The 23,091-nt window shown below is 43.0% G+C and overlaps 2 protein-coding genes and 1 pseudogene across 3 annotated transcripts in view; 2 read left to right on the forward strand and 1 right to left on the reverse strand.

Annotated features, from left to right (window-relative positions):
- Positions 1-22,108, forward strand: part of LOC134220528 (phenoloxidase-activating factor 2-like) — a 62,038-nt gene extending 39,930 nt beyond the window's left edge. For both annotated transcript variants that reach the window (XM_062699607.1, XM_062699608.1), the window contains exon 3: positions 20,987-22,108. In XM_062699607.1, coding sequence (XP_062555591.1) covers positions 20,987-22,036 — 1,050 coding nt within the window. In that variant the 3' untranslated portion in view covers positions 22,037-22,108. The remainder of the gene's footprint in view (positions 1-20,986) is intronic.
- Positions 3,357-5,664, forward strand: LOC134219436 (uncharacterized). The gene is given in 4 exon segments (XM_062698169.1): positions 3,357-4,143; positions 4,238-4,508; positions 4,873-5,462; positions 5,579-5,664. Coding segments are annotated over 4 exon segments (1,734 nt in total).
- LOC134219444 (phenoloxidase-activating factor 2-like) lies at positions 17,609-18,279 on the reverse strand (annotated as a pseudogene).
- Positions 22,109-23,091: the final 983 nt, after the last annotated feature.

The raw sequence follows: 23,091 nt of genomic DNA on the forward strand, positions 1-23,091 counted from the left end.
TGTGCTGTACAAAACATAACAGCGCGCGTACTGAGTGCGTACGCTCGAGGAGTTTCTCTAGGCGCGTTTGACAATGATTTATTTATCTTAGAAGTGAGCTGCTGAGCTGGGCTTCTTTAAAAAGATCCAAGGCTCATCAGCTCAATGTAAGGAAGCGAACTTTGAAAGAGTTCTGAGCGAGCGCCCATCTCTAGTAGGTATTTCAATACCAAACGAATAATAATTGGTTATGCATTAGGTATTGAAATTCAATTTAATAACTGAGCTTGTTATGGCTTAAGTATTGTGCATCAGCTATGGGAAAACTCACTCACTCACACGAACCACGCAGATTTAAAATCCCTATCCATCAGCGAACACACGATTGCAAAATGAATGCTACTAAACCCAACAGCGAACCAACAAACGATTCATACCTAATGAGTGCCTCCCAGTGAATAAGTGAAACCGAAGATAGCAAGGAAAGAAATCGAGAGATGAGGATAAACTGAGTGAGTGAGTGCAGCAGAAAATACTGAGTTGTTCTCAGCAGCATTCATGAAAAAAATGTAACTTAGGTCCTTTTGAAAAGTTAAGCAAGAAATATACTAATTTGTCAATTATATTCAAAAATTGATTTCTAAATAAAAATTGTATTGACTGGATAAAAGACTAGAAAAAGCATCCACATTAGGGATTTAATCAAGGGGAGGAACGCTTAGCACATTGTGAAAAACACCGTGTTTTGCAGTTTAGTATCACAATGATGGAACATTATTTTCCATTCTATCACAATCCTGGCACAATATGGCACCCCGTGTGGCACACTTTTGACAGTTATTTTCTCGGTGTACATAACTGGCAACTCTTCCAAGTCGATATGGCATTTGACTACATCGAGTCCAATGATTTAAATGGACGTAACTATAAGTCAATCCTACATCGATGTGAGTGTGCAAACTTGATTGAATTGACTTTAATATATATATTATATATGAGTCAAATAGTAGCAGTAAGTCAAATAAATTTGTGGCCAATTATTAAAGTGAACGAATTTCATAAGATTTTAAATTTGGGCGATTTATGTTTACGCCACTTTAGATTGACGCCCGTTTGATATGCTAGTGTCATTGTTTATTGCCATTTTGTTTTATTTTGATTAGATGAATATGTGAATTTATTTTAAAAAATAGTGTTTTATCACACGACGTGGTAATTTCTCGAAGTTTATAATGGATGAGGTAATAATTCGTATCAATAAATTGCTTTTACGTACTACATAAATATCTTTGTTTTAGAATCTTTTTTTGGGGAAAGTTGGAGGCGGAGTACGGAACTGTAAATCTCCACATCCGGAATATTTTGAAAATTCAAAATTTATGCAGTCAGTCCCTGTCTCAGGTTACCACCGAGGCCATACTTCAAATTGAGAAAGATATACGTGTTATGGCAGACAGCTTAAGATTGGCCGCCGAAGCTGGGGGAACCCCATTACACGAAATATATGGTGCAACATATGCTACTAGCCCGGAAAATTTTCGCTTTTTACGTGGCGAGGTGATGTGTCTACTGGATTTGGCGAATCTCATGCAGAGAAGAGGGATAAAATATTGTATAACTACCAAGAATAGGATGCTTAAGGGCCCAGAGTTTCACCAGCTCTATGCGACGGGGATTTGGAAGATATGTCGAGAGCATTACAAGAAAAAGTATTGCTGCATTTCAGTTCACAGTAAGTTTTAAGCTTAATTATAAAAAAAATCTTGCAAACAATAGCTCAATTTCGCTCTTAAATTCATTTTTTTGCCAAAGGGGAATCAACAATATCAAGCCAATATTTGAAAAGGGCGTAGTAGCCAAAATGTATTCTTATTGGTTCCTTATCAACATACTTAGCTACAAAGGACAAAGAACTGAAAAAAAATCATTTTGGCTGTTACGTAGTTTTCAAATGTTGGCCTAGATGTACCCTTTAATGTCGTTTATCCATACTTGGATCTTCACCAAAGACTCTTCTTGAAGAGAGATTGGGTATACGTCATTCATGAATACTCAGTGAGGAAACATTTTGTTCATTGGCCAGTTCAATATTTCATATTGTTTCTATCATTTTTTTTCTAGTTGCATTTCTAATTTATTTCATTCGTAATTTATTCAGAGGCATAGACGATTCGAGATATGATGAAATGTTAGAGCTGCTCAAAACTATCAACATAAAAGTTTTCCCAAATGGCTGTGGCAAATATAGGGCAGAAGCCTTATGTCCTATTTGTCAAGCAAATGGAAAAATGTCAAAATTATCCTTTGCGATGGACGAGACGCAACTGGCATATTTACAGTTTAACTCGACACAGCAACGCTTTGCATTATCCAATGCCAGACTCTCAACGGAAGCGAGCTCGAACAATCAAAAAAGAAAAAGGAACACCACCAAAAGCTATTGCCGAAAATCATTTGACAGATGTGAAGCGGTCGCGTCATCTCAGCAGCAATTCCATCGAAATCAACTTCTCGACCAGTACCGATTCAAACAATGATTCAAATTCCGTTTCATTTGATCCACTGAATGTTACAGAATATGAGGTGCTAAATGATTCGAGTGAGTGGATTGAAGAATCTGGTCATGATGCTAAAAGAAGTAAGGATTGATGACGAGCAAGTTGGTAAGCTTTAATTATTAAATTCAAACATTACTAAAAGACAAACTATTTTCTTTCCTCAGACATATTGAACGAAGAAGATGGTAATATCCAGGGTTGTTAATCGATAAATTATCGTCGGTAAATTAACGCCAACTTCGATAACGATAATGGTTTTACGATGACACTTCGTTGACGATAAAGTGAGCGTTGAATTAACGTTATCGTTATCGAGTATTCGTTGATTCATCGATTATCGAGTTAACTGTAACATGTACTACACAGTTTAAAGAACAAATACTCCAAGTTGGGTGTAACATCTGTTTAAAGTATTGTATCGCCTTAAAATATACAAAACGCTTTTAAATCCTGGAATAAAATTGGAATTCAAAGAGGTCACCGAATTGACCAACACATTATTTCGATCAATTATTAAATTTCATATAGAGTCGCAGTTGTCTAATATCCTCGAAACACTTTCGGACGTTACGCACCTCTCGACAGCTGCAGCCGAGTTGGATCCGCAGATTGTAGATTCCAAAGAGCTCATCGTTTATGAACCTATGTAAAACCCATTGACTATATAGAACTTGAAAGCAATTAAAACCAATTTCCTTAAAATAATTTTTTTTCGAACTGTTTTCCAACAGGAACCGTCAATTTAATGAGTCGAAAGGGAAAACTAGTATTACTGAATCTCTCCACAAAGCATCACCACTACTAGATATTGAAATCAACATGAATGCACGATGTCTTCTTCAAAGAACATATGGAGCTCGTTATTCTGAATATGAGCATGATGTAGCAGCTTATTTGTTATTAACCTCGGGGAGAAGCGCTTACAAATTCAAAAAGGCCAATATGAATCTCATAAGTCTAAAATCGGTACAGCGACATATATCTCTTCACACCCACGATACCAGAGAAGGTGTTTTAATGATTCAACCTCTAGTTAAGTATTTGGAAACCAATAATTTCCCGAAGGTAATTGCATTAAGTGAGGATGGTACTTCGCTGTCTCCTAATCCGGAGTATTCGCCTCGTACCGATTCTTTGCGAGGTCTTGTTGCGCCTTTGGACAGCAATGGAATGCCAATACTTGACTGCTTCAAAATGACATCAGCGGAAAAAATGATTCAGGACCTAAAAAAGTACCCCATTGGAGAATATTTATACATTGTTATGGCTACCCCGATGGTCGTTGGTGCATCTCCTTTTTGTGTCTTGTATATGTGCAGCGACAACAAGTTTACGCATCTTCAAGTCCAGCTGCGCTGGTAGAACGTAGAAGATGAACTCGAAAAGGCTGGAATAAAAGTAGTATGCCACTCATCGGACGGTGATCCACGACTCCTGCGAGCCATGAAGCAAAGGACATGCCTTCCACATCCGACTGCGTGTACATTATACGGGCCATACTTCATAGCTAACATAAGCGACGATGTAGTTTTCATTCAAGATACTATACATCTTGTGAATAAATTTCGCCATGCCTTGCTGAATCCGAAGAAACATATGGAGTTAGGTAGGTGTTAAAACTAGAACAGCTAATACGCTAGCATAGTACATTAGTATAGTAAAATTACTCTAACGAAATGTCTCATTCATTAAACTTCAAGGCAACTATGATGTAACGTCTGCTGATTTGAGAAATATGCTAGAAAATGGAGATAAAGTTATACACAGAATGAACCCGTCTGATCTCAACCCTGCTGATAAGATGAAATTTGATCCATCATTGAAACTGATGACACAAGATTTGATCGAACACTTGATCGAAGTAGTTCCAAATTCGAACGGTACAGCTATATATTTAAAACTGATGGGTTTGATTTATAACTCTTACACCATGGACGACATTTCTCCGACAGAACGAATATGTACAATATGGTTTGTTGATTTGGTTTTAAATTAACCTTCCACAAACAACATAAATGTATAATGCTTTATCGGTCAAATCAAATAAATATCTGTTTGTCTGAGGTTATACTAAATGCTCGACTAAGTGTATCTCTTTTTTAGAGTCGATGTTCACGTAGCGGTTTTTTACCCTGCGTGTATGCCGCGTCCACGTATGGTACCCAGCATTAAATGGAATAATGCACACGTATACGTGTGCAGTGCACGACTACATTTGATGCTGGGTATCTTGCGTGGATGCGGCGTGCACGCAGCTTAAAAAAACGCAACGTTGGCATCGACCTTTAACAGTGAAAGATCATTTGTCTAAATGTACTGCTTATGTTTATTTTAGGACTACTTTGTTCTTTCTTAGAGCTTGACGTTGGCAATGTATTAAAAAGGATAACAGCATTCAACATTGTATAACTTCTAATGTATACTGGTGCTTAGAGTTGAACGCACATGAGATGGTTCATTTTTTGATATACTGTCGTGAAAATAATGTACCAGAGCAGTTCGTACCACAGATACTTAACAGTCAGCCCTGTGAAACTTCGTTTCGAGAGCTAAGATCTATGACTACAATGAATCACACAGCGATCAACTTTACTATGAAGGATGTGGAACAGAGAATGCAACGAGTACAGATGAAGCTACTAATAGCTCATCGTAGAAAAAACATGCTTTCATTTCCCAGTCTTCGAAAAAATGCTTCGAAAGCATTGGCTGCTAAGTCATACGATCTTCCAGATGATGACCAAATTTCACAATCCATCAAAAAGGCCGTGGAGAAGGCAACGGAACTTCTTCTGTCTGTAGGGTTTTCAAAAAAGGATATCAACTTTACAAATAGCTTAATACTGCGTAACTCTGATGTGACATATGAGTTTGAATATGTAGACGTCGGCAATATTACTGACACATGTGAAGATTCCACGAACGGTAAATATTCAAAAATTAATTATATTCGTATGGGAACGGACATATGTATTCCACTATCATTTAGGTAATGATGAAAGTCTTTCAAATGGCGACATAACCATCGAATGCGCAACTAGAGTGTTTCCGAAAACAGGAGGAGAAGCTGTTCTTAGACGTTGCACAACAAAACGGAACGAAACGGAACAAAATATTTTCAAAATAAAACGCACAAATGGAAAAGTTGTGAACATTACAAAGTCTAAAATGCTTTGGATTATGTCTTCCGGGCGATTTAAAAGGACAAACGATCGGTTACAACGCTTCCATCGTATTGGAATAAAAACTAAACCACAAAAACTTTGCACGAAAGCCGATTAGTATGGCACGGTGTAAGTTTACACAATACAGCTTTTGACACAATGTTATTTTTAAGTTGAATGAATAAGATATTTCTCTTAATTCGCGTTCATTAAACAACCGTAAATGTTTTTATTCAGTTTGTTTTTAATTCTATCATTTTTATTACTGATCTCTGTCATGAATATAATACCACTTACCACTTATGAGTTTTCCATAATTCGCATCCGAAAGTCGTTAGTGTCCTGCTGCTGTAGATGGTATGTTCCATCTGGCTCTGGAATATCGGCGAATGCCAATACTTGGGATAATAGAGATAAGCCTCTTATCTCCGGTTTCAAATCAAGTTTTCACTTACCGGCAGATTCTAGCATACGGCTTTCTCCGCGCATTCTTAAATTACCGAGCTCTTTTTCGGAGCGATGAGAAAATAGAGGTTTACATTACATTAACTTATTTCCTAGCTTGAGTCGAGGCTTTTACGTTAACTAATCTCGAAAAAAAAAAAAACAACAACAAACAGCTGTCTGTCACAATCACCTGATGACTTTTATGAATCTTTACGGAAGTGTTGCCAAAACATGTCGATTTTCGACTAAGTAAAATATGCACTTTTATACACACTGTGGCACAGGTAAGAACACTGTGGCACAAGTTTTTACACAATATTTTTACGAATCTAAATTGATTTGTGCTAAGCGACCCACCCCTTGGATTTAATTATTTTGCTAAATTGGTTTTCCAAATAAGTCCTATAGCACCAATAAAAAATCAAAGAAAATGATTAATAAGTGGCCTGGTTAATTTTAATGAATAAAATAAATAAATATTGTCAAGATAATAGATGTGCCACTTAACTTGAAATTCCTGAACCAATGCCAGATGCTTTAAAAAAGAAGGCGCTTTAGGCATGCATTCAAGCCTTCACAAAAGCTTATGTACCGCAACAAACATAATTTGCGAGTCACCAGGGAGGAAATCAATTTATCTTGGATGCGCTGATGCGCATGCGAAACAAGCGATAAAAGAGAACCAACAACAAAGCTTTGTTTTTGTCGGAGATTAGTTACCTAATGACAAAGATCCGAAAATTTTTACTAGAAACAAAAAAGAAAACAATTTTGTTGCTAACTTTGCAGACTAGCGTTATTATGCATTATCTCTACAGCAAATTTCGATTTTATACTATCATATTTTCTGCGTTTAAGGAAACGTTCGAGAATCTAATTATGATTACAAAATAAGCATCGTATTCTCGGGAACATCAGAACATGCAAGGTAAATAATTCTTGTCATATTGTGTTTGGGTTCTGATAAAGGTTTGTTGTGAAGTGCGTTTGCCAGCAACAAACTTTGTTGACGACAATGGGTACCGTGCGGGACCGAAATCCGTACAGCACCGAAATTCATCCACCTCACGAGATATCAACAAATTAAAGGGGGTTAAAGCTAATTAATGTAGAAATAATTTATCTTATCCTGTTCAGATACTTGACAGTAAGCTTTTAGGGCATAGAAATGCAAAGAAGGCTTTAAATTAAACGACAAAATCAAAACAAATCTCCACCCACCAAACGCGGAGTTTTTGCCGCCATTTTGTTTTCGGGTAGAGCATAATTGGACCAAAAGTAACTGCGTTTTAATTGCTAATTGCGAATCATTACATGACATGAGCGGAATACAAATAGAAGGGATCGCTCAAGGTGCGTATTGAACTATTTACAGTGATAGTTTAGTCAATCAGACTGCTTGAATTTAAATATTAAGTTAAATAATAGCTGTACGGGTTTTGATCCTTTGATTCGAAATCCGTCCACCGTGGACGGATTTCGAGTCGGGAGTAGTTGAATTTATTCATTATTTTATCATGTTTTCGTAGTTTTTAATGAGTAAATGTGACGCACCTCAAAAGTAGAAGCCTTCATGCTCCTGTGTCAATGACAAACGTTTTATTTATATTCGATTTATATTTTCAAATAACTTTTTCATATACTAAGGTGCTTAAGTTTACGGATATCGATCCCCCACGGTATTAGGGAGCGGAATCATTTGGGCAGCACCCCCTATTCCCGTCCGCAACGTTCATAACTTGACCGCGTTCCAACCAAATGGCTTGATTTTCTATACATCACTAGATATCGACAGATTTGCCTTTAATCCCATGTAAATAATTTACCCAAAGCTGAGTTTAATTCATCTAAAGCGGACCTTAATCAACCCAAAATAGAGAATATTGAATTTACTCAAATTTGGGTTATTGGGCCGAGCAACCTTGGTGATGTTTGCATCTTGCTCTAGTTTTGATAGCAATCATGGGAAAGAAAGGAAAACTACCGATATTCTCATCTGTGCGTATATTGAACTCAAAGTTTGGTTGATTTATCTGTCCGTGTACATTTTAAATAATCCAGATATGTCATAAGGCTAGTCTGATTGATTTCTCCATACTGTATATCAAATATCTCCTTCCTCTCTTTAACCTCTCTTCCCAAAGAGTTCGGAAGGATCAGAAAAGATGCTAGAACTAGCAACCCTATAACCAGAGACCGGCGGAGTGAAAACCGTCGGAATGGCAACGATGAAATGCATGAAATCGCGAAATGATAATGGTAGTATTGAACTTTTGCTTGCTTCTTATGGGTGCAAAAAGTAAACAAGTCGAAATGGAACCGCTTTTGACGGTTCGATTGGAAACAAGATGGCGTCTTTGCCGATCTCTTATTCTAGTATTTCTAGCTAGAACAAGAGTTATTTGGCTTAGCTAAAATTAATGGAAAACAAAAAAAAAGTTTTTGATTGTAAATCAATTGTTACTTGATTGTGTTCAATATTTATTATATTTCAACTATTTTACACTAAATTAATTATATATAAGAGTCTAATGCTACCATAAAGTTTTCTCAAATAAAGCTTTATGTTGTGAAACAATTCGATAAATGTTGGAATGTGCAAAATTTGATGGAGCTCTACACTACTGTTATAGGATAACTGTCTCCATGCACATATAGGAAAACTAGCAAACATGGGAAGAAAAGGTTGATGTTTCAATATTAACAAATGCAGATATTTACTTTTACTTCAATGTTTTCATATTTACAAACTTCCAGGTTTTTACAGTTTTGAAATTATTTCACTGATTTCTGTATATTCTCAAACATATTAATGTGTTTTTATTTTATGAAAGACAATCTGAATATTACCAGCGGGTGATATGAGATACATTTCGCTGTCTTTATATCAATAATTCAAGTTTATATTTCGAGTTAACAGATTAGTGCGCGTCGATTCGGTCGGAGTAACACGATTCTCACAGCACAGCGGGCAAGGTGGATCGATCAGGTGGAGGACGACTTGCGGACCCTCCGCAGACTGCGTGGTTGGCGAAGTGCAGCCATGAACCGAGCTGAATGGAGAAGTCTTTTATGTGCAGCACAGGCCACTCCGGCCTTAGTCTGATGATAAATAAAAACACGATTCTCAGTATGCAGAAGCGACCGAGCCTGCATCGTATTAGTTTTTGTTTTCTCTTCGTCGCAGAATCACAGTAAAGAGTGCAAGTTTGTTCGTGTTTTGTGTTGGACGGCACGCGGTCGCGCGATTATCAAAATGTCTGATTCTGCTGTGTGTGGAGTAAATTGGAAAGTGAAACACAGTTCAGTGCAGATTTGATCGTGTTTTGTATCGAACGTAAATGATCGGAAATCGCGTCCAAACGTGTTTTCTTCAGTAAGGAACAATCGGTCGGTCATCAAAATTTTGTTGTGCTTTGTGGGTAAGCAGAACGATCGGCCGATAACCAAAATTTGTTCTGCTTCGTGCGTGGAGTGAATTAATTACAAAATTAAAGTTAGAATCGCATCCAGACATGTTTTCTACAGGAGAATGATCGGCTGGTCATCAAAGTTTTGTTCTGCTTTCGGAGCAGAACGATCACCGGTCACCGAAATTGTGTTCTGCTTTGTGCGGTCTTTAATAAAAAATAGTTTTGTTTTCATCGATCAAACTACGCCATACACGGCATACCGTTTACCAAACGAACCCCTGCCACACTCCCCACCCCATATATCCAACATCCAGTGATTTCTCGGAAGTGCAGATGACTCGTCGGTTTCATCAAAGCGAGTATCACGTCATCATTCTACGAGTATCATCCTACCCATTCCTTAATTGACCTGCATTCGGACACGGCGGCGCTGGTATTGTTTATTTTGGGCCCCAGTTCTTACATTGAAGATGATGTTAGTCCCAAACTTCATCTGTTGGTTCTCTGTGTAATTACAGCTGACCTGGCAATAACGGAGGAGCAACCGTGGGCGGTCAATCATGCTCATGCTCATGCTCATCACTAGATATCGACAGATACTAACCATGTACTAAGAAACAAGGTTGTAATGCGCTCGAATAATGAACGTTGTGGACGGGAATAGGTGGTGCTGCCCAAATGGTTATCTACCCTATTGTTAGGCGTTGCTCGAATATTGATTCCCTGCGAGTCACCTACAGGTTTAGGCGCCCGGCTGAATGAGATCTTGGCTTAGACGAATTCCAATTCCAACATGTTGTGTATTATTCTACTAATTAGATTAAATCTCCTAGATAATGCATCATTAAACCTACAAACTAATTAACCAACCTATTCATTAACCAAGACAATGCAATGTATGTCTTTTTTTTCACTGACTAATGGAACGTACACACGGTCAATCAGTTTGACCAACATTGACTCCACCTCTTGTTTATTCAAACATCCATCAAGTTTTACCAACAGCGGCACGTACAATCAATTTATTCGACAAACAATTTCACACACGAACGACCGAAGCGCCAACTTGAGCACCAACCATCAAAAATATATGGGGTTTGTGCAACTTTACATACAAATGTCAAATATGTTCGGCGAACCTGACTCCACCCCCTGACAACTCAAACCAAAATCAAACCGTTTTAATTTTTTCCAACGAGCCGCTAACTGTCAAATGGTTGTTCGAACATCTTCACACACGTTCAAACAAAGCAGCAACCGAAGCGTTTTCTTGGGGGCGGAGTCAATGTTCGTCAAACTGCTTGACTGGTGTGTACGTCGCATAAGAGACACCATCACTTTAGCTATATTTGAAATTGAATTCTGACAAGTTCCACAATAACAACATTTATGAACTATGAGGGTTTGAATAAGGAGAATGAAAATCACTTATCATGTCTGTATACATCTCGATAGGTAGCATACCGTTTTCGGTACGTTACGATTATGAACTGATTCGGGGGCTACAACCCATGATAAATTTCTTTTAATAAGCCCCAATTCCAGGACACCGGTTCTGACGATGCATTTCAATATTTACTGAGCTATGCGAAAAAATATGGTCCCCAACATAAAATGAGCTAACAAAGGGTTTTATCAAACCCCATCGGTGGGGGCCGCCTATCCGAATCAGTTTTTGTCCAACTTGTAGGAATATCAAGCGAAAGTTTTGTTTTCATGGCTTGTTGATTCGAAGAGGTTTTTCCTATTTTTATCGATGTTTATTCATTCAGAGCGATTTCCAAACCCTGTGAACTATCATAAGACGATTTTAGTACTATTAAAATTAATTCCACCAGTTGTATTGCTTTACAGCCAGGCATGTATTTCGTCCTCAACTGTAAGGCTATCTTCAGTGCCTTGTCCTTTACTCGACTTGACTCAAGTTAATTGAATTTTTATTGCGATTAGTCATCGGCTGGCAAAATTATAATAGGCGGCGCTGACCCGAAATCGTTTTTGAAAATTAAAACACAGATATACACACATACAGACATAAGACTCAAGACTGTAGACTGTATGGCAGCAGGGACCATGTCCAAGGGCTTGACGACCCTCCCCAGTGTTCAGAGTCAGGAGAACTTGCCTAGGCGTGGTGGGATTTAGCAGTGGGCTGCTAAAATCCCTCCCAAAAACCACAAGTGCCCGTAAGCAGATTCTATCAAAGCGACTGTGTGCTTCTCAAAAGCACAAGCCCAGAGAGTGCCACTGGCACATCAGGGTTGATATCAGTAAGACCCTGATTATGGCATACTGGTTGGTGTGTACTGGTTTCTCATTTGGATATTGTTATATTGTGAAGTGAGGGCTGGCAGTCTGACATTCTACTCTCTTAGTAGGGTCGGTGACACTGACTGAAACGGCGAGTGGGCTAATGGCCAGGCTGTTTTCCGTCCCATAAAACCGTGGCGGGCCTTGTAGCACGCCGCCCAATCCTGCCATCCAGTTTAGCCTACTGGGAGTAGGCTCAGATGCCCTTTCCTGACTTCGCTGATTCTCTGAACACGCAAGTGTCAACTTGCATGGCCTCCCGTTGCCGCAAGGCAGTAGATAACCATGGATCACCAAAGGCGACTACTCCAGTAGGATTCGGCGGCAGCCGGGGACACTAAGAAATGAGTACTGAACGAAACCTATCTTTGAGTTGGAGGTGACGGACCCTTTGCCAAAGGGCTCGAGGTCCCCCATTAAAGAGGGGCAAGGAGTGACGGCTGCTGCTATTGGCAGCACCGAAGAGTCTCCAGCGGTGGTGGGGAGTAGCCCTGCCTGCACGCCTGACGAGCCACTACCGGATACGGTGGTGGCCGAGCAACCTGATGAGATCATCGAGTTCAAGCGGCAGGCAGCCAACAAGGAGCTCAAGCAGAGCCTGTTGGTGCTCCGGCGAGCTGTTCGTCGCAAGACAAGAACAGGTCGCTTACATCAGGCGTGAGCGAAGCAGAGAGGATAGCCAAAGGTACGCAGACCAAGGCCCCTCCTCCCTAGCGGTGTTACTGCGGCGAAGAGGCGACCGCCCTTACGGCCAGTGAGGGCAAGAAAACGCCAAGTAAGAAGCGACCCAAACGCGCTACCATTAAGGCGAAGCGGCGCCTGGATGGTGCACCGAGCCTGAAGGGCGTATGCCCAAGAAGGCGAAAGCACTAGACAGGCACAAGTTGTTGAGCCACAAGCTGGCCCCAGCCAGCCATCGGTACCGCCGAAGGGATGCGAATCCTGGCAACTGGTCAGTAGGGGCGAAGTCGAACACCCTCGACCAATGAAGAAGTGAGAGACAGAGGCGAGGCCTTGTTGGTGAAAACCGACAGGACAAATACGCCGATGTCCCAATCGATGCGAGCGGCCGATAGCCTATCGGCCCTGGGCCAGGACGTGCGTGTAGACGTACCAAGAACGGTGAAATGATTCGGTACGAAGCGTGGCGCGCAATCCCGCGGGCGGCTTACAAAAAGCTTGCCCAGGAGGTCTGGGTGACGGCGCTCAGGTTAGGTCGTTGGTGCGAAGGACCTCCAGTGTAAGCAGCTGGATGAGGTCACGACGCGGAAGACGTCGTCCCTGCCGTCAAAGAGCAGGCACAGAGGTTGAGCGGTCCTCTGTACGTCTAAGAGGGGATTCTTACGCAGGTAGCCTATCTCAGATCACGGTGGCTGACGCCAAAAAGGTCATCGAGAAAAAGAAGCTGAAGATCGGCTGGTCAGTATGCCCAGTAAGTGCTCCAGCCACCTTCAGTGGACAGGTGCTACTGGTGCCTTGAGTCCGGGCACAAGTCTTATGACTGCAAGGGCCAGACCGAAGCAAGATGGCGTCGCTGCGGCGAGGAGGGACAGCACAGGAATGCGACAAGGCACCAGGTGCCTTATCTGCGCTGGAGCAGGCCCGGAACCATGCTATGGGCGGGCCTGCGTGTCTTCGAGAAGCCAATCGGAAAAGCCGTGCAAGTAACACAGCTGAATCTGAATCACTGTGCACCTGCCCAGCAGCTGCTGTGGCAGGCGGTCTCGGAGTCGAGGATCGATGTCGCCTCCTGTCCGACCCGTACAACGTCCCTGCCGGCAACGGCAACTGGGTGGCGGACGGGTCTAGGTCGGCGGTACTTGCACAACGGGCGTACCCGTTCAAGAGGTTGTACACTCCTCGCGGAGGGTGTCGCGATAGCCAAGATCAACGGGTGTTCTATTGTAGTGCTACGCCCACCAAGGTGGCCAATGGAACAGTTCAACCAGATGATCGATAGGCTATCGGCCGACCTAGTAGGTCGGAGCCCGTTCGTTATAGCGGGAGACTTTAATGCTTGGGCAGTGGAATGGCAGCCGCTGCACCAATCAGACGGGACAAGCGTTACCGAGGCACTTGCAAAACTCGACGCAGTGCTTGTCAATGACGGAGGTGCAGACATTCCGTGGAATGGGGTCGAGTCATGGATAGATGTAACGTTTGTCAGCCCTAGTCTGGTCCCCGGACCTGGACTGGAGGTAGACGAGGGCTACACCCATAGTGATCACCTAGCAATTCGCTTCAAGATCAATTATGGTGTGCAGCGTCCGAGGGCGGTGATCCCTGTCAGGTCCGTGGGTGGAAGACCACTCACTTCGACAGCGAAGTTTCACCGCGGCCCTGGGACTGAGGCCAACACGACAGTCTAAGGGATGCGCTGATAGCTGTCTTATCACGCGCGTGCGACGCTACTATGCCGAGGAAAGCCCTGCAAGAAATGGCAGACGCCCGGTATACTGGTGGAGTGCCGAAATTGCAGCCCTACGATCAGCCTGCCTCAAGGCTAGACGTAGACGCAACGAGCCCGCACCGAGGAGGAAAGAGCGGTCCGCCGGAAGTGTTTCAGCTGCGAGACTGGCCTCAACAAGGCCATCAAGAGCAGCAAGAGAGCGTGCTTCGACAACTCGGAGGGTGCCAATGCGAATCCGTGGGTGACGCTCATAGGATCGTGATGGCCAAGACCAAAGGGCTATTCACCCCCGAACGGTCACCGGACCGGTTGGCGAGGATTATCGAAGTATTTTCCCGTCCGAGCCAAGTCCTGGCCTCCTCCCGCGCTGCAAGGCGCGGAGGTGGCCGAAATGGTGGCTCCGGTGACGAACGAAGAGTTACTCGCAGTGGCTAACACCCTGCGATGAACAAAGCTCCAGGCCCCGATGGAGTTCCAAAAGTGCACTATACAGCGATCATAGCGAACCCGAACATGTTCAGGCTAGCGCGCAGAGATGCCTGGATGAGTGTTGTTTCCTGAGAGATGGAAAAGCAGAAGTTGGTACTGCCGAAGGCCGAAGCCTCCGGTGACCCATCGGCGTACAGACCAATTTGCCTGATCGACACGACGGGTAAACTGCTGAGAGGATCATCCTCAACAGGCTCACCCGTATGCAGGGTACGGATGGCCTGTCGAGTAACCAGTTTGGTCTTTGAAGGAGTCCACGGTGGACGCTATCAATTCAGTCCTCAAGACTGCAGAGGTAGCGATCCAACGGAAAAGGCGAGGAATTCGATACTGTGCGTTGGTGACACTGGACGAAGAACGCATTCAACAGCTCAAGCTGGAAAGCCATCGCGTTCTCGTTACGCCGGGTTAACCTACCGGTGGACTGTACCGATCTTGGAATGCTACTTCCAGAACCGTGTGTTGCTATACGAGACCGATGCCGGTCAGAAAAGTGTTCCTATTACCGCAGGAGTCCCGCAAGGTCAATCCTGGGTCCGGTACTATGGAACCTGATGTATGACGGTTTCAAGCTAAAGTTCCTCCTGGTGTGAAGATCGTCGGCTTTGCTGACGATGTAACCTAGAGGTCTACGGGAGTCAATCCCGAAGTAGAGCAACCGCAGAACACGCGATCAGCACTGTGGCGGACTGGATGAGAGAGGCCTTGAGCTCCTCAACATAAGACGGAGGTGGTTATCGTCAGCAACGTAAGTCGGCACAACATGCAGTTGTACACGGGAGACGTCGCGATCACTTCAAAGCGGAGTCTGAAGATTCTGTCATCATAGACGACAAGCTTACCTTCGGTAGCCATGTCGAATATGCGTGCAAGAAGGCTTCGACTGCTGTGGCGGTATCGAGGATGATGTCCAACAGCTCAAGGTGTGCGCCAGTAGACGTAGGCTACTGGCAGGCGTTGCCGCATCTATTCTAGGGTACGGCGGCCCGTCCTGGGCAAAAGCATGGGGTAACCAGTTACCCGCAGAAACTGGAGAGCACCTACCGCTTGATGTCTCAGGGTGATATCGGCCTACCGCACGGTATCGCGCGACGCATCCTGCGTGATAGCGAGTATGATGCCAGTCGGGCTGGTCATCCGGGAGGACGAGGAGGTTGACCCTGGCACCAGAGGAGCCCGCGAGCGTACCAGGGTGACTTCGGTTGCCAGATGGCAGCGCGAGGATAACTCCTCGAAAGGTAGGTGGACCCACCGGCTGATTCCTAACATATCAAGCTGGTGGGGAGACCCGGGGAGGTTCACTCCATCTGACACAATTCCTGTCAGGCCATGGCTGTTTCCGACAGTACCACCACAGGTTTGACACGCGGAGGTCCCCGTGGCCCTGACTGCCCAGGTGTTGACGAAACTGCAGAGCACATACTGTTCGTATGTCCTCGTTTCGACGTCGAAAGAGAGCAATGCTAGAGTTTGCGGCGGACACAACCCGGATAATCTTATCCAAAGGATGTGTCATGGGAAGGTGAACGCAGTCTCGACTGCAACCACTCAGATTGCCTGCAGCTTGCAGAGAGAATCTGGCGCGCCGAGCAACAATCGACAAGCATGACTAACTTCGATTGGTAAGTTAGAGCGAAAGTGCCGAACGCGAAGAAGTGTGTGAATGGTCTGCCCATGCAGAGGTAATGGCGCAGCGGGTGGCAAACGAGATCGTCACCGAAGCATGGCAGAAGGGTGAATGAATAGGTGTATGTATGGATCGCACACGCGCGCTGGGAGTAGCGCAGGAATGTTGGTTCCGACTCACTGATACCCCGTGGCGTGGAGAGGAGTGTGGGGAGCATCCAAGCCGTCTCACATGGTACGAAAGGAATGAGTTGAGTCGTGTGAGCTAGTCTCATATGGCATGAATGAGGTGAGTCAGACTCACATGGTATGTCAGAAGTGGGAACCTAAGGAAGAGTCCACAAGGGATGCCAGAGGGAGTGTTAGGTCGAATGACTCGAGTAGTATGTGCCGAACTGAATGAAAGAGGTGAGCAGTCTCACATGGTACGATAAAGGTGGGCATAGAATTAGTCCTGCACGGATGAGAAGGGTACAAAAGTTAGTCCTGCACGGCATGAGAAGTGGGCACAAGTCAGACCATAGGAGCGAATGTGTGTGCAAGCATGGAGCGTATGAGCATGAATCAAGGGTTTGGGTGGCATCGTTAGACCCACATGGCACGAGAAGAGTGGGACACAAGTTAGACCTGCACGGCATGACAGAGGTGCAACAGAGTATGTAGGGTGTGTTTGAGGGTGCGATAGAGCGAGCACCCAAGTCAGTCTCTGCGTGGGACGAGTGCCTGTGTGGAGTGATAATGAGCGAGGTGCTTAGACTGGCCGTCCCCCAGAAGTAGTACTGCGAGGTAGTTCCTGGGGAAAGATGGTGGAGCCCAGGAGTTTAGCGGTATTACTATGGTCGAGTCGACACTCCAGTACACTTCCGTGTGGTAGTTTGGCAACCACAATACACGTGTACTGGGTTAGTGTGTAAATGCATCTCCCTGTAAAAAAAAAAAAAAAAAAAAGACTGTAGTCTGTTTGTCGTCAATAATATGTAAATCAAATAAACGATTTATTAGATAACTGTGATACATCACTAACAAACAAATCATAAGTATCTTCAACTTTCGATCACTGATGTTTATTACACTACTCACAATGTCGGAAAATATCGAATGAAGCCGTATGTTTTACGCGTACGTGAATGTTTTGCTTCGACGCGTTGAGATAATTGTTGATCAATCCAGTCTCGGAACCTGCTACGTTGGCGTACACTCCAGGAATTCCTTTCACCGCAGCCGATACCCGCCAACAATACAAGCTTGATAGTGGAGTAGGGTTTCCGGAATCGGAAAAGTGGCGATCCTCCATCGCCACGGCAAGTGTCTTGCCCGACTTCACCTCCCGCGCAAACGAAGCTTTTATCCAGAATGAAACGCAGTCCCAATCTGGTGGTACGCATAGATGACTGGCATGACTGATGGGGAACAACCGGTAGTTCAACCTTCTTCAGGATAACTTGGTACTTTCCTTCCTTTCCGAAAATATTCTTACCCCATCCTGAGGCGAAACATCTGTTGTTATCGAAGATATGGTTCCTTGGGGGCAAGCAAACGGGCTGAATGTTTTCAGCGAACTCGAATGGCTGATCCAGGATCAGCAGGGCTACATCGTTGAAAAGGGCTCCCTTGTTGAAACGTTCATGGATAATAACTTCACGCACGCGTCGATCACTATGCGGATACAGTTCGTTCCTAGTTTGAGTGTCCCATTCACCGGCGCGAACCAGCAAAGTGTCCTGCTGTTTGTTGGCAACGCAATGAGCAGCGGTGAGAATAACGTTGGGCGCAATCAGCGAACCACCGCACTCGTAAACATTCAGCGTAGAATCCATCACTTTATCCTCGCGCAGCACGGCGACCATCCAGGGAATTCACCGTACCGACTCACCGTTCTTGTTGCCGGTGATTCGGAAACCAAGCCCATCGGCATTGCGGAGACCACACGAGACTTTGCTGGTCACTACCGGTGGCGCTGGAGTGTATGTTGGAGGGGCTCCACCAGTACTTGTTCCTTCTCGCAACAGGTGTCCAGATAGTTGGCTATCTATTTTCAACATTTGTGTCCTCCAACACGAATATCGATGATCCCTGTTCCGTCGGTGATAATTTGATTATCATTGCACAAGATAGTACGGAACGCAGGTTCCTTTTGGTCTGGAAGTAGATAAAAATTGTTTTTAATTTGATTAAGTAAAATAAACAAATAATGTGTTAAAAATGTCTGAGGTCCAGAGTGGTTCTAAAAGATCAAGTATTTTTGTATGCGCTTGCCTACTAGTTCATTCTATATGATTCTTATTTGTTTGCCTCTAGTTCATGTGAGTTCTTGCCAAACAAAATATTGATAAACCTTCTAAGCCTCCTCAGATTGTTAATAGTTAGGTTATCGGCATTGAGTTTTTATCAGGTTTAATTATATTGCAAACGTGGTAACCAATCACAACGTATACTGAAAGTCCCAAAGAAAGTTTATGTTTGTCTCATTTTTGTAGATAATTCTAATCACCAGCGAAAATGCTGTTTGAGAGTCAATTTCTAGTTCTCTTTGGAAAATATTTCAGTCGTGCGATGCCAAAACGGCTTTATTGTCAAGTAGTTATGGTTTCAAATTTACTCGGTGGTCACTGTAAAGAAAATGAACAAGTTCTTAACCTCCATTGTGGGTTTAAAATGGCAGAAAATGTAGTATCCGAATGTCAAAGAAGTTTAACGTAAATGAGCCTTTCTAAATAAATGATAGTTAAAAAATGTCAAAGAAGGGGATCCAGTGCTATGTTCGGAAACAGGTGCCATTTGACCACCCAAGCTACTGTTTGACGGTTATCATGCGAAGTTCAATAAAAATTTATAGCATGAAGAATTCTTTCCGGCTGTTTGGAAGGCCAGCGGATACTAGCTGATGATCGAACTAAACCTGATCAACTTTTTTTCGCCATAAATAGCCTTTTTTCAGAAAAATCTTTCATATCAGTGCTGTTGTATGTCAGACTACAATTCAAGCACTATCTAGTAAGAGTGCGAATATCGCAGGAGGGGATTGTCTTCGTCGACTTCCCTTCTTTTTTTGAATAGAAGTATTGAGCAGGATTTATTTGCGTTTTATTATCTCAGAATGCAAGTTACACTCTTGTCGTTTGGAGTACTTTCAAATGTATCTTCAGAACATTTCATAATCGACTAGAGAGTTCACACATTGTTGGAGGGGTGAATTTTAACCATCCATCCCTACGTTGAACGCGACATAGTACTTCTTTGCTTTTGTCCGTCAGGAAGGATGCCTGGCAAAATCCAGGCTCGATATTTTAAAGCGTAGGGGAGATTGGGGAGGCTTGACCCCTTTTTTTCATTTTCGATGTGTCACAGTCAAAATTGATCAGTGGATGATTCGCTGTTAATGCAAAGATAACACATGTTTCTTTGCAAGCATGTGTATCGTCTTTTTCTATCTTTCTTCTATATATTCAAATGAGTTTGCATTTTCGTTGAGGCAATAAAACGGCGATTTTTTTAAAGCAGATTTTGGGATTGACGCAGACTTGAATTTATTCCACGAAAAATACAATCCCGCTAGATTCGTTTCGCGACCTTCCTTAGGCGTGCGGTAATATGCGCGGCTACAAAGCAAGACTGTAGAAGTGCTGAATGAACACTACGCTGCGAGGCGGCAATGTCCCAATAAGAGATGTGATGCTAAAGAGAAGAAGAAGAAGAAGATTTGATTGACTGTGTTTTTGAAGCGGGTTTCATTCTACATGCATTCCAAGGCGGGTCCAAGTCTAAGACAATAATAACAACAGCATGAGAATTAATACTCCTGGCCACGCCCATCTTCAGATATGTTGGATATTGAGGATGGTTTTCGTAAGGTCACGATTTGCCTGAAGCTGACTATGTGACCATGAAAAATCATACTACGTAATAGGGTATTTACCCCGTTATGGGACCACGATTTGATGTGCATTTGTATACCGGTTTTGGAAAGTTGTCAAAATCGGGTCTAATATTAATTTATCCCATTACTAAACAAACCTGCCCGATCTTGCTCGGGTTGTTTTTTTTTTTCTCTCCGTCAAACTGTCATTTGATTGCAGCGTCGTACTCAAGATCAATTTCAGTTCGAGCTTGATGGCTTTTTTTAGAACTCATGAAAACTCATGAAAATGCATTCTGACAATTTTCCAACTTTTCCCGTCAAGTTGATCAACTTTTGGTATACATGCACAGCAGAGACCAAAACGAATCGATTAGTGAAAAATCTTGCGAATAGGTCCATCCATTCTCGAGTTATACATATTGCCTCAAAAAAAAAAATGCAAACTCATTGCTATATATATTGGCGGCATTATTGTGCATGTAATGGTTGCAAAAAGCACTCTATAAATTAAGGGGTAACAGTTGAGTGAGAAGCAAACTCTTTTTTAGCGTGAGACCTTATTTCAATTTTCAATTGGCCTAAAAATATGGGTTGAAATTTTTTGTGCCAATCTTTTAGAACCCACTCTGGACCTCAGACATTTACCTTCGAATCCCATTTTATTTTTAACTTACATTATTTGTTTTATTTTACTTAATCAAATTAAAAACAATTTTTTTATCTACTTCCAGACCTGCAAAGGAACCTGCGTTCCGTACTATCTGTGCAATGATAATCAAATTATCACCGACGGAACGGGGATCATCGATATTCGTGTTGGCGAGGACACAAATGTTGAAAACGAATGCGCCAACTATCTGGACACCTGTTGCGAGAAGGAACAAGTACTGGTGGAGCCCCCTCCAACATACACTCCAGCGCCACCGGTAGTGACCAGCAAAGTCTCGTGTGGTCTCCGCAATGCCGATGGGCTTGGTTTCCGAATCACCGGCAACAAGAACGGTGAGTCGGAGTACGGTGAATTCCCCTGGATGGTCGCCGTGCTGCGCGAGGATAAAGTGATGGATTCTACGCTGAATGTTTACGAGTGCGGTGGTTCGCTGATTGCGCCCAACGTTATTCTCACCGCTGCTCACTGCGTTGCCAACAAACAGCAGGACACTTTGCTGGTTCGCGCCGGCGAATGGGACACTCAAACTAGGAACGAACTGTATCCGCATAGTGATCGACGCGTGCGTGAAGTTATTATCCATGAACGTTTCAACAAGGGAGCCCTGTTCAACGATGTGGCACTGCTGATCCTGGATCAGCCATTCGAGTTCGCTGAAAACATTCAGCCCGTTTGCTTGCCGCCAAGGAACCATATCTTCGATAACAACAGATGTTTCGCCTCAGGATGGGGTAAGAATATTTTCGGAAAGGAAGGAAAGTACCAAGTTATCTTGAAGAAGGTTGAACTACCGGTTGTTCCCCATCAGTCATGCCAGTCATCTATGCGTACCACCAGATTGGGACTGCGTTTCATTCTGGATAAAAGCTTCGTTTGCGCAGGAGGTGAAGTCGGGCAAGATACTTGCCGTGGCGATGGAGGATCGCCACTTGTGTGTCCGATTCCCGGAAACCCTACTCACTACTATCAAGCTGGTATTGTTGCTTGGGGTATCGGCTGCGGTGAAAAGGGAATTCCTGGAGTGTACGCCAACGTAGCAGGTTTCCGAGACTGGATTGATCAACAATTATCTCAACGTCACGTCGAAGCAAAACATTACACGTACGCGTAAAACATACGGCTTCATTCGATATTTTTCCGACATTGTTAGTAGTGTAATAAACATCAGTGATCGAAAGTTGAAGATACTTATGATTTGATTGTTGGTGATGTGTCACAGCTCTCTAATAAATCGTTTATTTGATTTACATCTCATTGACGACAGACAGACTACAGTCTTGAGTCTTATGTCTGTATGTGTGTTATATCTGTGTTTTTAATTTTCAAAAACGATTTCGGGTCAACCTATTATAATTTTGCCACGCCGATGACTAATCGCAATAAAAAATTCAATTAACTTGAGTCAAGTCGAGTAAAGGACAAGGCACTGAAGATAGCCTTACAGTTGAGGACGAAATACGTACCTAGCTGTAAAGCAATACAACGTGGTGGAATTAATTTTAATAGTACTAAAATCGTCTTATGATAGTTCACAGGGTTTGGAGAAATCGCTCTCAATAGATAACAAACATCGATAACAAATAGGAAAAATCCTCTTCGAATCATAACAAGCCATGAAAACAAAACTTTCGCATTTGTATACCTACAAGTTGGACAAAAAACTGATTCGGATAGGCGGCCCCCACCGATGGGGTTTGATAAAACCCTTTGTTATAGCTCATTTTATGTTGGGGACCATATTTTTTTCGCATAGCTGGGTAAAATTGAAATGCATCGTCAGAACCGGTGTCCCTGGAATTGGGGCTTATTAAAAGAAATTTATCATGGGTTGTAGCCCCCCGAATCAGTTCATAATCGTAACAGCTACCGAAAAACGGTATGCTACCTATCGAGAGTGTATACAGACATGATAAGTGAGAGATTTTCTCATTCTCCTTTGGATTCAAACCCTCATAGTTCATAAATGTTGTTATTGTGGAACTTGTCAGAATTCAATTTCAAATATACTTAAAGTGATGGTGTCTCTTAGTCAGTGTGGTGACATACATTGCATTGTCTTGGTTAATGAATAGGTTGGTTAATTAGTTTGTTAGTTTGAATGAGGCATTATCTAGGAGATTTAATCTAATTAGTAGAATAATACACAAAATGTTGACCTAATCATTG

Source organism: Armigeres subalbatus, chromosome 3 (assembly GCF_024139115.2).
Source record: "Armigeres subalbatus isolate Guangzhou_Male chromosome 3, GZ_Asu_2, whole genome shotgun sequence".
Lineage (NCBI taxonomy): Eukaryota > Metazoa > Arthropoda > Insecta > Diptera > Culicidae > Armigeres > Armigeres subalbatus.